The 18,267-nt window shown below is 42.9% G+C and overlaps 1 protein-coding gene across 3 annotated transcripts in view; it reads left to right on the top strand.

Annotated features, from left to right (window-relative positions):
• Positions 1 to 18,267, top strand: part of nup214 (nucleoporin 214) — a 110,462-nt gene that overhangs the window by 16,293 nt on the left and 75,902 nt on the right. For all 3 annotated transcript variants that reach the window (XR_007265050.1, XM_048613549.1, XM_048613548.1), the window contains exons 9-17: positions 1,119 to 1,185; positions 2,490 to 2,616; positions 4,249 to 4,407; positions 5,361 to 5,655; positions 9,009 to 9,103; positions 9,746 to 9,810; positions 11,013 to 11,108; positions 12,579 to 12,728; positions 15,969 to 16,127. Coding sequence is in view for 2 of the 3 variants with exons in the window: in XM_048613549.1 (XP_048469506.1) it covers positions 1,119 to 1,185; positions 2,490 to 2,616; positions 4,249 to 4,407; positions 5,361 to 5,655; positions 9,009 to 9,103; positions 9,746 to 9,810; positions 11,013 to 11,108; positions 12,579 to 12,728; positions 15,969 to 16,127 (1,213 nt within the window). In the remaining variant the exon portion in view is untranslated. The remainder of the gene's footprint in view (positions 1 to 1,118; positions 1,186 to 2,489; positions 2,617 to 4,248; positions 4,408 to 5,360; positions 5,656 to 9,008; positions 9,104 to 9,745; positions 9,811 to 11,012; positions 11,109 to 12,578; positions 12,729 to 15,968; positions 16,128 to 18,267) is intronic.

The raw sequence follows: 18,267 nt of genomic DNA, 5'->3' as shown, positions 1-18,267 counted from the left end.
AATTCAGATTCCACTGGCTGCCATGGTAGGATATGAACCCATCTCTCTAGAGCATTATCCTGTATCTGTACATTACTCATCCAGTGTCCTTACCACTTCAGCACCACCTTTCTGCTACTATCCAGATGAAATTGGCTGATTTGGAGATTGAAGCTGGGAACAACCACGGAAAGACCCAGTAGACAATACACTCACCTCAGAGCCAGAATGTCCTGGGATTTGGTTCTACTTGACAGCCCTAGTGCAGAGCTCAGACTGACACTTTTAGCACTGAAGTGGCTCTGCACTATTGGAGCTGACGACTTTTAGTGGAGGCTCCATCTGTTCTCTCAGCAAAATACACAAGATCCTGTAGCATTACTTTGAAGAAAGGCAGCTTTCCTCAGCTGTTCTGGCCAATATTCATCTCTTAATCAGCAAGACAAACAGATTATTTGGTCGTTCTTCATTGTTTGTGGGAGTTTGCTGCATCCACATTGACTGCTGCCATCCTTCATTTCGACAGGGAAATGGTGCATAGGCAGGAAACCATTTTGTGGTGGGACCATCTTGAGATGGTGAAAGGCATTCTATAAGTGAATGGGCTCGTTAGGGTCCGGTGGTATGATAACGATAGTACATTGAGCAGCCGTTTTGTAAAATGCATTTCCAAGCTTGGCCAATCTGCAGTAAAAATAAAGTGCTGGAGAAACTCAGTCGAACTGGCAGCATCTGTGGAAAGAGAAACAGAGTTAACATTTCGAGTCCAATGACTTCTCCTCTAGCACCTGCAATATTTTGCTTTTATTTGACTAGTCTGCAGTCCATTTGGCCAGTGAATTACCCAGACTTCTGTTTAAAAACTATTTGACAGTTTGTGTTGAAGATTTTGTTTTGATCTCGCACGCAGTTAAGTTGTGAACAGATTACTGAGCTGCTATCAACAAGTCAGACAGTTGGCATGTGTTTGCAGTGTGGGTCTCTACCATAAATGAACTCACTGTAAAGCAGTTAAAACAGTTCATGTTGAAGTTTTTGGAGAATAAAAGATCATTTAGCTTTAGGGTTGAATGTCAGGAATTTGGATGAGCTTGGTGAAAACTGACTGCTGTTTCTGATTCATGTTGTATTATTTACAGGGATCTTATCTTGGCATCTTCAGCTGCATCTATTGAAGTCAGCATTGTTGCTCGGCAACCGGATAAGGTAACACCACTTCCAAAGGCTTTTTAAACTGGAGTAATCTGTACATTACTAATGAATAGGATCTGGATTTTTAATAATCTCTTCTTTTCTTGGGATATGAGCTTCGCTCGTAAAGCCAATGAAAGCTTTTTCCCCTGTATTTTGTATTTTTACTGTAAAATACACAGGACAATAAAATAAAACTATTCATTCATCCTTTGTTGCTCATCCCTGATTGCCCTTGAACTGAGTGGCTTGATTGCCTGTTAGAGGGCAGTTTGGAATCAGCCATATTGCTGAGGACCTGGAGCCACTTGTGGATCAGATGAGGATGGCAGATTCTCTGCCTGAAAATTACAACAGTTGAAGATAATTGTCATGGTCACCATTACTGAGACTAGCTTTATATTCCAGATTTAGTAACAAAATTCAAATTCCTTCAGTGCCTGTATTGGGGTTTGAACTAGGTCCCCAGGGCTTTAGTTCGGGATCTGGATTACTAACCCAGTAACATTACCATGAGACCACCAAAACATGACCATTTCAAATATGGTGCCAGTGTAGATGCTTGATCCCAGGAGCACAGAGGCACAAACTCTAACAGTAGTGATGTTGGTCAGCAAGACCATTAAAGCACTGGGGTTCACATCTACAGACAGAAGAGTTAGGTCAAACGCGTATTGAAGCTTGGCTAGACCACATCTACTGTATTGTGTGATCAGTCCCTATGTCCCTCTTGACATGAGATAGAAGCACTGGAAATGGTGCAAATAACAGATGTACAGAGGTGATACCACATACTGCTGCATTACACCTGCAAAGGAAGACTGAACAGGCTGGGCCTCAAAAGAGAAGGTTGATTAACTGATGGAGGTCTTCGAAATTGAGAAGTGACAGCTTGGGTTGACAAAGTGACAATGCTTTCACTTGCTGGGAAACCAAAGCGAGGGCCGTAAATATAAGCATTTTGAATAAATCTGAGAGAGAATTCAAAGGAGCATTGCTAACCAAAGCAATTGGGGAGAATGTGGAATTCACCGAATGGCTTGGCTGAGGGAAGTTTGATGGAAGCATGAGTAATAAGGGATTTCAGTGCAATGCTGCTAAGAATTAGATCATGTAGCTGTGAGAAGAGACACGTTTGGAGCTTCAACGATGACTCTTTTACGTGTTGTGCGTTTTCTTAATTCACTTTATGGGAGTGGTCATCGCTGGCTGGGCCCAGCATTTATTACCCAACCCCAGTTGTGCCTTGAGAAGGTGGTGGTGAGCTGCTTTCTTTACATTTTATGCAAGTCTCTGAATATTCTTTGCTTCTCGTTCAGGTCAACTGGGAAGTCTGGGTCCTGGAGGATGCAGCCCGTGCAGAATTCCCTGTGACAGAGAATAGTGATGACACAATGCCAGTTGGTGTTGGTGTAGACATCACCAATCAGCAAGCAATCGCTATAGGTCAGCTTTTCATTCTTGGTTTATGAATTGATATTTAGGAATGTTTTGATCAGTGCATGCCATAAATGTGACAGAGGACACTGGGGTAAATTGTACCCCTTCTAAACAGTGATCTTTTACCGCCAACCTGAGAAGGTGGTGTCTCTGACATTGCTGCACTCCCTGGTACTGAGCATGCCAGCCTTGATTTATTGAAGTCCCTGGGATGGGACTCAGCTTGCACCCTTCTAATTTGGACTGCATGCCATTGAGGTGCACTTCATGGAAGTTAGATTGCAGTTTGCAATAAGAGGATGTAGTGTGTTTTACCAGTTGTGTGTCAAAGCAAAATACAGCTGATTGCTGGAGATATGAAATAAAAATAAATAAAGGAAATACTCACCCAGTCTGGCAGCATGTAGGGACAGAGAAATGCCTCAAGTTCTTGTTTGGGACTCGAGCACTAACCTGCAAGTTTGTGTTCTCTTAAAGCTATAAGACGCATATTATTCAGCATTCAAAAATGAACTGAACTACAGGATGGGTTGATGGTTCTCAACGGGAAACAGGGTTAGAAAGGAAAAGATAATGAAACCAAGATGTGAAGACAGAATTTTGTCCCCCAGTTTAAATTAGTTTGTTTGTTCTTATTTTTATATCTTTTTAACTCCTGTGTCCACATTGCACTTGGAGCTGCCTTTGTGTGAATTTATGATGTCCTGTCAGCAGTGGAAATAATCTGCCAGGGAGCATAAAATAGTTGTTATCGTCGTAGAAAATAAATTATTTTAAAATTCTTATCTTTATTTGAAATGCCTTAATGACTGTACCCTCCTTGTCACTGCAATCTCCTCCAGCACTTGAGCCTTTGCAATTTCTGCTCGTATAATTTGGTCTTTTGAGCATCTCCAGTTGTAATTGTTATACCATTGGCAGCTAAACCTTCAATTGCCAAGGCTCTGAGATTTGGAATTCCCTCCCTAAACATCACCATCTCTCTTCCCTTTCCTTCTTGAAAAGGCTTCTTAAAAATCTGCCTCATGACACAGCTTACTACCGTTAATGATAATTTCCTGGTCACCACTACAGAGAACTTATTAACTGAATTCAAATTCCATCTCCTGCCAGGGTAAGATTTGAACCCCTGGCCCCAGAACATTGTTCTGGAGTACTAGTCCAGATTATTTCCACTGCTGACAGGACATCATAAATTCACAAAGGTAGTTCTAAGTGCAATGTGGACACAGGAGTTAAAAAGATATAAAAATAAGAACAAACCAAACTAATTTAAACTGGGGGACAAAATTCTGTCTTCACACCTTGGTTTCATTATCTTTTCCTTTCTAACCCTGTTTTCCATTGAGAATCATCAGCTCATTCACAGAAACAGGCCATCCAACCCATTCTGTAGTTCAGTTCATTTTGGAATGCTGAGTAATGTGCACCTTACAGCTTTAAGAGAACATAAACTTTTAGGTGAGTACCATCTCCCCTGCCCACAAGTGTATTTGATAATTATATGCACCATGGCATCCATTTACTTAGTTTTGAATGAAACCAACGTAGGATGGACCAGACCCTTAAAACTGATCTTCAATTCAGCTATGAGTTTTTAAGCCATCCTTAAATGAAATACATTTGCTGTTTTTGCAGGCAATGAGAAGACTTTCCCTCCATCTCCGATCTTGATATTGCTTTCAACAGATGGACTCCTATGTCCGTTCCATATGCTCAACTCTATGCCTGGAATGAAGACACCAGTGAAATCACCAAAATGCCCACGTTTAGAAGGGGAGCGAGAACCCAAGCCAGGTATCAGTTACACCTATACCTACAGAAGAAATACATCGGACTGTAGAAGTTTAAGTACAGAACAAGGTCATTTGACTCATTTGCAGCCGTACTGACCCTGTGAAAGAACTGTTCACATGGTCTTATTCCCTTTGAAAAGCCATAATTGATTTTCACTCCTCTGAGTTTAATCCCCACTTCAGATATTTGTTCCTGTGCACCTGGCTGACACATGTTGTGTCCTACTGGTATACGTGTAAAGTGCTGTCTTTAAAAAGAGGGGTTAAGTTCAGGGCCACGTTTGACCTTTTATATGGAAGCTCCCACGGCTGTATTTTGAAGAAGAGCAGGGAATTCTTATAGTTATCCTGAACAACATTTACCTTTTGTGCTTAACAACCAATCAAGTAATTTTGGAGGGTGGTCCCTGTTGCAGTGAGGAAAACGTAGCAGACGATTTGCACACAGCGATGTCCTGTGACGAGTAATTGAAGGAAGAGCAGATTGTCTGCTTTTGGTGATGTCGGATGAGGGATAAACATATGCTGGGACATGGAGTATGGCCTAGCAGGAGGGGATTGCCGAGTGGTAGTATCACTGTTAGTCCAGAGACCCAGGAAGTGCTCTCAGGACCTGGGTTCATAGCAGTTGGTGGCAATTGAATTTCGTAAAAATCTGGAACTAAGAGTCTAATGATGACCATGAATCCATTGTTGATTGTCAGAATTACCCATCTGGTTCACTCATGTCCTTTGGGGAAGGAAGCTGCCGTCCTTCCCCAGTCTGACCCACATCTGACTCCAGACCCAAAACACCATGGTTGACTCTGAACTGCCCTCTGGGCAATTAAGGACGGGCAGTAAACGCTGATTTAGCCAACACCGCCCTCATCCCATGAATGAATTTTAAAAAAGTAATGTAATGATATTGCTATGTAGAAGATCTTGCCGTTAATGTTTTGCCTTATCTTCCAGCTCAGGTATCAATACCTGCTCCCTCATTATTGGTGCCATCACGTGCTGCGACTGCTTCGCCACAGGACTCTACTGTGGTTGTAAATCCACCTGCATCGTTCCGCCCATCTGTGCCGCCGGTGATGCTGCCACCTTTACCCACTTTTTCGAAGATACCTACCCAGACTCCACATGGAAAACCCGTACAAGATATGGTTAAAATCGAGCTTTATGAACCGTCCTCTTCAAGTGACAATCAAAAACTTGGTGCCTCGGAAGCAAAGATCAGCCCAACACCATCTACCAAATTTGTCAGGCAAGTCTTGTTCAGTAAAAACCGAAAGAACTGCGGATGCTTTAAATCAGAAACAAAAGTAAAAGTTGCTGGAAAAGCTCAGCAGATCTGGCTGGAGAAAAAAATCAGAGTTAACGTTTTGGGTCCGGTGACCCTTCCTCAGAATCTGTTTTGTTCAATATTATTCCTACCTGTCTTGTATAATGGCATCAAGCTTCATGGCTCTGAAGCAAGTCTTTGGGTTCTCTGTGGCCTTTGTGCTGGGGTTTATGCCATCTTTCTTGTGTAACCGTTTCCTTCCATCCTTCGTCAAGAGAAACAAAAAATGATGGAATTATTCAGCAGATCTGGCACTCTGTGGGAAGAGAGATTGGTAACATTTATGATTTATTGACCTTTCAACACAATTGTTCTTTCTCCCTCCTGTGTTTATCCAGCTTTTCTTTAAATGTATCTGTGCAATTCAGACCCAACTATTCAATGCAGTAGCAAGTTCCAGAATACAGTCAACGCTGCTTCAAGAAATTTCTTCCTAAAGTCCCAGTTAGATTTATTAATATCATCCCTCAGGCTTCCCTTTAGTAGAAAAGAATCTCTGCCTGTTCAGACTTTCCTGACATGGATAATCTTTTAGTTCTTGTTTTATTCTTGTCTGATTTGGATGAAAATATAGAATGCATGTTTAGTAAGTTGGTGATACCACCAAAATTGGTGGTATAGTGGACAGTGAAGAAGGTTATCTAAGATTACAAAGAGATCTCGATCAATTAGGTCAATGGGCTGAGGAGTGGCAGGTGGAGTTTAATTTGGATAAATGCAAGGTATTACATTTTGGTAAAACAAACAAGGGCAGGACTTATACAATTAAAAGTAGGGCCTTAAGTAGTGCCGTAGAACAGAGACCTAGGGGTTCAAGTACATAGTTCTTTGAAGTTTGCATCAAATATAGACAGGATAGTTAAGATGTTTAGCATGTTCGCCTTCATTGTTTTGACCTTTGAGTATAGGGATTGGGACGTCATGATTAGGTTGTATAGGACATTGGTGAGTCCTCTTCTGGTGTGTTCAGTTCTGGTTGCCCTGTTACAGGAAGATATTATTAAACTGGAGAGGCTTCAGAAAACATTTTCCAGGATGTTGTCGGGAATGGAATGTTTGAGTTTGAAGGAGAGGTTGGATAGGCTGGGACTTCTATCACTGGAGTGTAGGAGGTTTAAGGATGACTTTGTAGAGATTTATAAAAACATGAGGGGTATAGACAAGGTGAATGGCAGGTATCTTTTACCTAGGGCGGGGAATTTCAAGACTGGGAACATATTTTTAAGGTTAGAGGAGAAAGATTTAAGAAGGACATAAGAGGCAGTTTTTTTACACAGAGTGCTTTGTGTGTGGAATGAACTTCCAGAGGGAATGGTAGATGCAGACACAGTTACAATGATTAAAAGGCAATTGGATAAATACAAAAATAAGAAATGTTTGGAGGAATATGGGCCAAGAACAGGCAAGTGGGACCGGTTTGGTTTGGGAACATGGTCGGCATGGACTGGTTGGACTGAAAGGTCTGTTTCCGTGCTGTATGACTCTATTCCTTACTCTTTTGTGCTTTCTGTAGTGCCGTGAGGTTAGTTATAACATGCTGACCACAACTGCGTGCAAGACCATTGCTTATTGAGTGTGAGTCTTTAAGGTTTGGAGTGAATGTGACAGATATTTTGAAATCTGTTCAAATTTTACATAAAAGCAGTCACACTCCGTCTGCTGTGAAATTAGCTGCCAAACCTGGGTATTGTCAACCTGGATTCCAGAATTCTTAAAAAGCTACATTGGTAAAGGTAATCTATTCAAATGTGCCTTCACTTCATTCTGGAATCCCACTTGAACCATGACCTGTCAATCCTTGAGCCTTTTCCACAGCAAAGCTTTTTTATTCATTCAGGGATATGGCCTTCCCTAACTGGGCCCGCACTTGTTGCCCATCCCTAATTGCACTTGAGAAGGCGGTTGTGAGCTCCTTTTAGAAAATCCGTCATTCGTTTAGCATAGGTGTGCTCGCATTTATTTCGGAAGGGACTTTCGGAATCCAGCAAGAGTGAAGAAATGACTGTGTATTCCCAAGTCAGGATGATGAATGGCTTGAACGAGAACCTGCTGGTGGTGGTGTATCTACTGTCCTTGTCCTTCTTGATGGATAGTGGTCATGGGTTTGGAAGGTGCCGTCTAAGAAGTCTTGGTGCCACAGACTCAGCTTTAGAGCATGGTGTCCCAGCTCTGGGTAAGGACCCATTGTGGTGGGATGCCACAGTAGAGGAGGGACAGTGAGGGGAAGTGAGGCTCCACACTGAGATCCAATGTCAGTACCACGTGTTTCATAAAGAACCTCAAAATAATGATCTGTTTCCTGGTCAGAGAGGAGTCTTTTGTGCTGTCATGTACATTGTGCCACTTTCATCTCTCGCTGTGAAGCGGCAGGTGTAGTGGAGTGATTATCCTGTGCCTCCCTGAGTCTGGCATAACACAACTTCCAGCTAAAACTATATCCTCAATACCTCCGGCACTGCAGCCTTCGAGAGTCGCTGTAGATTTTGATCACTAAGGATCAACACAGAGAAGAACAACCCAGTTCTGAAGAAGTGTCACTGGATTCGAAACATTAACTCTGCTTTCTTTCCACAGATGCTGCCAGACCTGCTGAATTTTTCCAGTAATGTCTGTTTTTAATAACAATATGGAATGCATCTTCAAGGAACATGCTCTTTGTGCTACCTAATGTTGACATTTGCAGCATATGCAGTTGTAAAGTTATACTTTGTTGTTTTTTGATTCCTTTATCGATGAAAGTAATTTCTCTCCTCCTATCCTGTCAGCTCCGAAAACTAGCTTAAGTACCTCGGTTCTTCTCGATTTGACTCAGATAGTATTAGACTCAGACTCTACCATTTGGCATGCATCATTTGAAGGCAATGAGGTTTTGGTTGGGCTTTCGAACCCAGGGTGCGTGCTCTTACTTCCTTTACATTGCTACAGGACGGTGACCCTTAAACTGTCTGACCAAAACATCTTCAACCTTACAGTGGTAATTCTCTCTGTCTTTGTGTGGACTCTGTCTGACTCCTTGAGGTTATTTCTTGTCCCAGCATTTACCTGCTATCATTTCAGTGTTTGTGCCGAACTGGCTCTCTGGATGTTAAACGGGTTGAACGGTGTCAAGTAGGGTGGGCAGCACAAGTTTGCAGAAAGTGTGGACTTAATGGGCTGAATGGCTCATCCACGTTCTGTGGTTTGATGCTTTATGATACTGGTTACTCCTTGAGGCTCTTTAGATGCTTTTGACTCCCTGTTTTGCTCAACAGTGATAGAGTTGCTCTGCTTTGTAGGTTCTTGGAAAGCGGATCAGCATCCAGTGAGAATGAACTGAAGGCTCAAATGATGCAGAATCTGCTGCCCTCAGCAGCAGGTGGTCCACCTCCAGGTACTGCTAGCTGGAAAGACAACTTTTTCAGAAATGTGCTCTTATCCTTTGGAAGTCGGATGTTAATTCTTGAAAATCCTTTATGACATTGCTTGGGAAAGAGAGAAAGGAACAGTCTCTACTTTTCATGCATTCTGTTGTCTCCCTATCATCCTTGCCAATATCCTTTTGTTGACTTTGCCTTTTGCTCATTCTTCCCCTCCCATTTGCTAATTTGTTTCTCTTTCGGTCTGTCTCAGATCAATAGCACTGTCTCTTTCTCTCTCTACTCTCTAACCTCCCCCCCACCTCCCAGTATTGTCTCTTCACCATGCCTCCACCCACCATCCCGTCCTCTCCCACTCCCATCCCTCTCAATGCCACCTCCTGCCCCTCTCACTCTCTGACTTGACTGAATCTTTCTCCCAGCATCTGATGTATTCTTTGTCAAAGGAGTTTTGCCCTCAGTCTTTGGTCTAAAGGTGCCAGTCTAATCCATTTCATGATCAGGAAGTTCACAGTGATTCCAAGGAACCCCTGACCTGCACAATGAGTCTGGATCGTGGTGGTTGGGCTGGGCCAGAGGTTGCTGAGGGGGGCAGCAGACTGGATGAAAACTCAAAGCATGTGGCAGCCATTAATGTTCTTCCTTTCTCCACATAGTCACTGCTCGAAGTGCAATGGGTGCTGCTGCCATCTTTCCTGTTTCCAAGACATGTCCAACTCAGGTAAGGGTGTGAGTGTGATGGGTCACCGTGAAACTGAATTGCTGTGTGGAGGGCATCATCTAATGAACAGCAATAAAGAGCAGCTTCATAGGTTGCTTTAAAGAAAGCTGATTTAAACAAAGAGATGGGCTGGTGACTCGTTCACCTGGGTACTCCTGGAGGTGACAGGAGCTTGCGTTCTCTGAGTGTTGCTGGTGCAGAGAGAGATTACCCCAGCAAACATTCTCTCTCCTCCTAGGGTTTCAGCCTGAAATGTTGACTTACCTGCTCCTTGGATGCTGTCCAACCTGCTGTGCTTTTCCAGCCTCACACCTAAAGACCTTCTGTCCTCCTCATCTTTGGCATTGTCCTGACAATTTTGCAGAAGAGAGTAGACTCACAGCAGTCATGAATTCTCTGGGTGTCTTTCTCCTTATTTTTTGCCTCTTTGTTGTTTCTCCTGTCCGATGAGATTACATGGTTCTGCGGGACAGCAGTGGGGGTGTTGGTCAGGAGGAGTTCGTGTCCACTCCTGATGCTGCATGCATCAGTTGATGGTCTTTTCCTGCCCACTGACTTGGAATGTTGTAAGAGACAATCTCTTTGTCTTATTCTCCTGGCAAAGAGCGAGTGTTTATAACTCAATAATGCATTCTAAGCTGGAAAGTGAGTGAAATGCAAATCAAGATCCATTTCCTTATCATGACAGTAGATTTAATCACACCTCAGATGAGGTCCCTCGCAGATGAGGATGACTCTCTTCCACTCTCAGGGTGACTCCCTATGTGGCTGTACAGACCCATATGGCTACCACAGGCTCTGTTACACATGGGGCAGGTGGTGGTCACAGGAAGGGGTGGGTGACTCATGGGTGGGGCAGCGCGCCCCTTTGGCTGTTTTCGCCTGGCTTGCATTTTCTCACCCATGGCAAGTCTCGAGGTGCTCGACGCCTTCCTGGATGCTCCATATTCACTTTGGACAGTCCTGGGCCGGTAATTCCCAGGTGTCTGTGGGGATGCTGCATTTTGACAGGGAGGCCTTGAGGGTACCTAACCGACAACCTGTTGTGCCAGTACCCCCTTTCTTATATGTTCAAGATACATGATTGATTCCCTTTGCGTGTTTATTCCTTCGTCTTAGCAAAACAATTAACATAATATAAACACCAGTTTAAATACTTTTGGGGCAGTGTTGTCATACATCACTTTGCCTTTTCTCTTCAGAGCTCTGCCTCCTTAGAACTGTCCGTGTCTGATTTGGAGAAACAGCTGAAACAACATCCGACCTTGGATCCTGTCATGGTGGGAATCATGGAAGAGGTGAGAGCAACAAATGGGGAATCTTGGGTGAAATCCACTCTCTATCAATAACAGAATTCCCTCTTTTCGGTCAATGTTTCAGCATCAATCTGCTCAGTTCCCCACCTTGCTAATTTGTTAACTGCCCGCTGTTTTGTGCTTGACCTCTGTGTTGATCGGCTACAGAAAGGCCATTTCACAGCCGCTGATGAACTGTGCAACCTAAGTGACTTTGTTGTTTGTGCAAGTTATTATAGCTTTACATGTAAAAAAGACTATTTTCCCTCCACTGCTCCTTAAGCTCTACCAGTTGCTGGTTTGACAGCGCCTCATATGTAAAATTTGCATTCTTGTTTTCAAATCTCTGCTTGACCCTCTTGAGCTCTGTAACCTCTCTATATCTTATAGCATTCTGAAATTCCTACCCCCCTGAAATCATGCGCCCTCTGCATGTCCATGACTTCATTGCTCTCCCACTGGAGGCTGTGCCTTCAGATTCCTGGGCCCTAAACTCTGAAATTCCATCCCTGTACTTGTTTACATCTCTCTCCTCCTTTAAGGTCCTCTATAACAGTAAACTCTTGGACCAAGCTTTTGATCTCCTGACCTAATATCATCTCAGACTTTTTGCAGCATCCTTTAAGAAGTAACTTGAGATATTTTGCCAGGTCAAAAGTGCTGTAGAAATGCAAGTTGCTGTTTGGTATTAAAATGATCTGTTGTAGCGTCTTTGTAAAATTAAGAGCTAGTATTTACGTAGCTCACTCAGAATGGATCTTCTGACAGTGTAGTGCTACCTTACTACCGAACATCCAATAGTGTGGCACACCCGCAGTACTGACACTCCAGCAGAATGTTGCCCCCTCTGTCTGTCTGTCAGTGCGGTTTGACATGTGATTCTTAGCCACTGAGCTGTAGCCAATACTTTGTATTTTTATTCAGTTCGTGTCCTGGCTCGAGCTGATCTTCGAGAAGTGCAAAATCTTGCGGCTAATGTGAGTTTACACTGTCCAGCAGCACATCTGTTTGCCTGATGGAGTGGCTGTAAAGAATTGTGTGGAAGCACTTGAAGAAGAGTTGGAGCTCTCTTCAGTGCCCTGACAAATTCCGAGCCTTCATTGTCAAAACAGATCACCTGCTCACTATCACTTTGTTTGTAGAATCTTCCTTGTGCAAACTGGTTGCCCTACATTCCAGTAGCTTGGGTTCCTTCAGCTAGAAGAGCAGTTACTGAAAAATTTCTGAGCACTCCAGTGAGCTACAGAACGGACTTTATCTAGAGCTTGGTGAAAGAGGTGGTGTTTAAGAAAGAGAAAGTGCACTGGATAAGGAATTCCAGAGCTTCAGTCAGAGTCAGCTGAAAGTACAGGCTCCCCTATAGGAAAATGTTCCACTTCATTAGGATGCCCAGGGGCATGGGAGGTGTGATCTGTTTTTATTAGCCATCATTGTATTTCTTTGGAATACTAACAAGCCATGCATTTGGTACAGATTTCTCTCTTTCAGAAGGAACTTGATGATTTGAAAGCCCGCACGGCACGTTCTAACTTTGAGGTTGGCAGCGCCAAGGAGATGACCCACCTGCGGTATGATGCCCAGTCACTGCACACCTTCCTGTTGGAGGTCAAGGAGATAACAGAGGCAAGTGGAGAGCAGAGGTCAATGGGTAATTCATCAACAGAGAGGAGGGGGCAATCAGGACTAATATCTTTCTGGTGTGAGGCTGTGGGCAGTTGACGGAAGAATAACCTCACAATGTAGCGAAGCCCCCACCAAGCCACACCTCTGGTGGGCAATAACAGTATTTCATCGCATTACAAAGGCCACTCTTCCAACATAGATACTTGATAAATGTACTCAGAAACCCACTAATGTCTTTGCACCTCATCAAAATGCAATTACTTTGGACAAAGTCAATAATACTGTTGTTACTGGAAATCTGAACCAAAAACAAATGTTGGAAACACCCAGTAGGTCTGGCTGCCTTCAAGGAGGGGGAAATATGTTTAACCTTTTCAAGTTGGTGACCTTGCATCAGAACCAATCTTGCCTCTGCCACTTCAGAGTATTTCCAGGATTTGCTTTCGTTTATTTCAGCTTTCCAACTGCTGTTGTGTTTAACCTTTGTATGGGCCAGAGGTTGCAGCCAGAATTGCTCAGAATATACAGTACAGACAGGCCATTCTGTCTAACTGGTCTATACTGGTGTTTTCTCTCCATACCAGTCCCCTCCCACTACATCTCAGCTTTTCAGCATATCTTTTTACTCCCTTTTCTCTTATGCATTCATCTAACTTACTTTTGAAAGCTTTAAAGCTGTTTGCCTTGACTACTTGTATAAAAGGAAAGGACTGCAAATGCTGGAGAACTGAAATGAAAACAAAGCGGTGTAGAAACTCGGCAGGTCTGGCAGCTTCAGCAGAGAGAGCAACAGTGAACCCTTTTAGTCCAGTTGATTCTTTCTGTTTTCAAGATGGGTTAAACAGTGATGGGGAATGAGCTGGAAAATGGAGGCTGCGAGGAGATCAGTCATGAACATGTTAAATGGTGGAGCAGGCTTGAGGGGCTAATTGCCTACTCTTAGTTCTTATATTTCCTCACAGCTGACTATTTACTACTATTCACACCTACCATTAACATCTGTTCTGCAACTATATATCTTCCCTATCACCATTACCCCACCTTTTGTTGTTTGCTCTGGACACCCTATCATTTGTTCCTTTTGCCTCTCCTCCTCCTTTGCCAACAACATAAAAAACATCATTTTGCCATTCCCTCGTCCTGTTAATTAGGGTCTGTCGGAACTCTTCTAGGTATTTTCCAAAAGACAAAACGCCAAAAACCTGTTTGATTTTTCCCAGTAATTGTTACCTCTCGGCCTGGCCCTTTCTGTTCTACAGAAGAGTCACTGGACTCAACATTAACTTTGTTTCTTCCTCCCCAGATGCTGCCAGACCTGCTGAGTTTCTCCAGCACACTCTGTTTTTGCCTTAACCACCTCCCCACTGTGTTAGCAAGTTCAACATGCTGATCTGCTTGAATATAGATGTCATTCCCTATTTCCCAATTAGATTTGTTTGTAAAGGCCTTGTATTTATGCCCTTATTTTCTTCGGGCAGTTTTTTCCTCGTCCTGTTAATTAGGGTCTATCGGAACTCTTCTAAGTATTTTCCAAAAGACAAAACGCCAAAAACCTGTTTGATTTTCCCAGTAATTGTTACCTCTCGGCCTGGCCCTATCTTTTGAACATTTATTGCACTTTCTTCCGTGATTTCATGTCATAGAGCTGTACAGCATGGACACAGACCCGTTAGTCCAACTCATCCATGCTCACCATAGAGTCATAGAGCCATTCAGCATGAAAACAGACCCTTCGGTCCAACTAGTCCACGTCGAACCTAATTCCAAACTAAACTAGCCCCACCTGCCTGCTCCTGGCCCATATCCCTCCAAATCTTTCCTATTCATGTACTTATCCAAATGTCTTTTAAACAATGTAATTGTAGCCACATCCACCACTTCCTCAGGAAGTTCATTCCATATATGAACGACCATCTGTGTAAAAAAAATATGCCTCATGTCTTTTCTAAATCTCTCTCCTCTCACCTTAAAAGTATGTCCTCTAGTCTTGAAATCCCCCATCCTTGGGAAAAGACAACTACCATTAACTCTACCTCTATCTGTCCTTATTTTATAAACTTCTATCAGATGCCTCTCAACCTCCTATGCTCCAGTGAAAAAAGTCCCAGCCTATCTTTATAACTCAAACCTTCCATACTTGGCAACATCCTGGTAAATCTCTTCTGAACCCTCTCCAACTTGGTAATATCCTTCCTATAACTGGGCGACCAGATCCAGACACAGTATTCCAGATCAGGCCTCACCAATGTCCTGTGCAACCTCAGTATGACTTCCCAACTCCTATACTCAAATATCCTATACTAGATATCCTAAATAAACCTAGCCCCCTTTGCCAGCTTTTGGTCCATATCCATCTAACCATTCCTATTCATGTCCCCATCCAGATGCCTTTTAAATGCTGTAATTGTACTGGCCTCCACTACTTCCTCTGGCAGCTCATTCCACAACGCACCACCCTCTGCATGAAAATGTTGCCTCTTACGTCCCTTTTAAATCTTTCTCCTCTCACTTTAAATGTATGTCCTCAAGTTTTGGACTCCCCTACCCTAGGAAAAAGACCTTGGCTATTCACTCCATCCGTGTACTTCATAATTTTATAAACCTGTATAAAGTCATCCCATAGCCTCCAACACTGTCCTTTTTATACGGTAGAGAGCAGAACTCTGCAAAGCCTAAGCTGAACAGATTGGTAGGCCGTAGTTTTCGGTGGTCAGAAGCTCTTTGTTATGAGCTGGGGGCATGGGACTGCGTTGTGGGGTAGGCCCTAGATCAAGTGGTACACCAGACTACTGGCTTCAAGACTGACCCTGACTTAGCTCAGTGCCTGAATTCCTTCCTCATTGGTTGAAGAGGAAGAGTAGTTTGATCCAACAGATGTGAAGCTGGAAAAGCACAGCAGGTCAGACAGCATCCAAGGAATAAGAGAGTCAACATTTCGAGCTGACAAAGGGTTTTGGCCTGAAATGTTGCCTTTCCTGTTCCTCGGATGCTGTCTGACCTGCTGTGCTTTTCCAGCTTCACATCTGTAGACTTTAGCTTCTAGCATCTGAAGTCCTCACTGTCTTCACGAGTAGTTTGTTGCTCCTCTTGTTCCCTATTGTCTGTTTATTGTGGAATACCACTTGAGGACATTTGGTAGTAAAGTAATCTGTTTATGAGAAGAATTCTTGGAGTTGCTGGTGACTTTTGTGCTGTTACGTTTGATTATATTTATTTTCTGCCTCTCCCCTATCCCGATAGACTCTGCATGAAGAAATCGGCATTCTGAAGACCGTGATGCTAGAAGGATTTGCTGGTGTGGAAGATGCAACTACACATAACGAGCGAAACATGGATAAGAATTATCTTCAGCTCCTGCGTCGAAAGCCCCTCAGCCCAAAGAGCGAAGCCCAACTTAAGGTGTGTAACTGCTACATGCTGGTGACTTCAGATAATCGTATTATAATGAACCTATCAAGGCAAAGCTCACTGTGAATTAAACTGCAGGTTTTTGCTTTGGTGCAGCTAGCAGCTCTTAGAGTTTCTTCTCAACAATCGGGCAGATTGAATTGGAGCAGGGAAGAGGACATTGACAACTTGGCAAAAGTCCAGAGGGAAAATGTTTTTCTTAATGTAGTAAATTGTGAATAGTGCTTAAAAGGACAGAGAGAGCAGATTTAGTAGTAATAGGAAGCTGTGTATGACATAGTGTTATTTAAAATTTTATAGTACAGAATAGACAAGCTTGTGGCCAGTCCATGCTGGTGTTTTTGCTCCACTGGATTCTCTTACACTTTTCTTCTTCTAACTCAATTGACCTATCTATCCCTTTCTCTCCCTTGTGTGTTTACCTATCATTCATCTTAAATACATCTTTACCGAAGGTTTTTCTGATGTAACCCCATATTTGTACCTCAGAATTTGTATGACTTGGTGAAAAGGTGAAAATTTGAGAGCATCCAGGAGTAATGGGGAGTGGCTTCAGTTGTTGATGGGGGTGATGGGGGCCTTTCAGAGGGTGAAAAGATTCATGTACGTTTCCCATCTCTCCCTCCATATACCAACCTCTGTCCCCCATCTTCCCCCTGCCTCCATCAACTCCCCCCATTCCCACACCACCTCCTCCCCCACCGCCCAACTTTTCGTATAGCAGGAATTTGGTCTCAGTGAGCAATTGAATAGGCCATTCCTTCCAGTAGCAAAAAAAGGCAAGATTTTTAAAAGTAATCTGTGACCTCTTTGTGTTTCTGACCAACATGTATTGCCCTGCATTGATCTGTGTTAAAATTCATTTCATAATTATCAATTTCCTGCACTCCTCCGTATTGACTTGCAGTCCCAATTATGTGTCATCTGCATGTTTAGCAATTGTCTCTGATTTCAAAGTCTAGATTGTGAAGAGAAATTGTGAACACTTGACCCAACATTGATTCTTGTGGGATCCAACTTCCTATCTTCTGCCATTCTGAATCATTACAATATGCTGTACCCCCTATTTTCTGTCTCGTACCTAGCTAGCAATGCATCCTGCTAATTGTCACCAAACTCTGTAGTCCCTGATCTTACACATTGTGGTACCATATTGAAGGTGTGGATATATCGGTATGTTATATCAACTGCATAACTCTCTGTTGGTTGTTCAAAGAATGTAATGTAGGCCAAGCAATACTTTCCCATTTGAAACCAGTGCTGGCTGTTAATATCTTCATCTCTGGCTGTTTTTTTGTTTTCTCCATTAGCAGGAATTCTGTCATTTTTCTGACACTGATGTTAAGTTGACCGGTTTATATTTTGTAGATAACTTCAAATATTAGTGTCAAATGACTAATTCTGACAGTACACTTTTTTTCCAATAAATTATTAAATATGTAGAATAGAGCGTCTACTATCTCTCCTGTAAATTCTTTTAAAGTGTACTGTTGTGATCTGTCCCAACTACATCCTTATCCTTATTGAGCTTGAGGAATTTACGGAATGCTTTAGTTAAATTTATTTTTCAATGCAATGGGAATGGGAATGATGGCTGGACCTATCAAACAGCTGGCACAGGCATGAACGACCAAAAGATAGTCTTCTGTGTTGTACATTTCATTCTGTGTAATACATTTCTTCAAAGATTCACTTGTGTTTGGTGTATCCAGTCTCCACTCTGAAATTCCACATCCAGAGCATAGACTAAATAACTGTTTGTACATCTGCAAGACATCAGTACGGTTCTTAATGAATTGGAGGCACTTGAAATAAAGCTGTGAATCTCCCCCCAAGGCCCTGGTTTCCATGCACAGCATCCCGATCTGTTGTATCGATGGGAGGAGGTACAGCGGACTGGCAGGAGGCTGATGTGGAGCTCAACGATGAGCATTCCCCAAATATCCCATTTCTATGCTGCTCAGTCTGTGTACTTCTGAGTGGTTTGATGCTCAGGTTTAGTTAATATTTTGCTGCTCATAATTGGCCAAATGCTGAACTGTTGCCTCCCTGTGATTGTGGGGATTATTATCTTGTGGGGAGCTTTGCACGTTTTGATGGTGAACGTATTAAAGATTTAGTGTCTCTGAGG

This window comes from Rhincodon typus, chromosome 28 (assembly GCF_021869965.1).
Source record: "Rhincodon typus isolate 14 chromosome 28, sRhiTyp1.1, whole genome shotgun sequence".
Taxonomy (NCBI): Eukaryota; Metazoa; Chordata; class Chondrichthyes; order Orectolobiformes; family Rhincodontidae; genus Rhincodon; species Rhincodon typus.
This window is presented reverse-complemented; position numbering and strand designations above follow the sequence as displayed.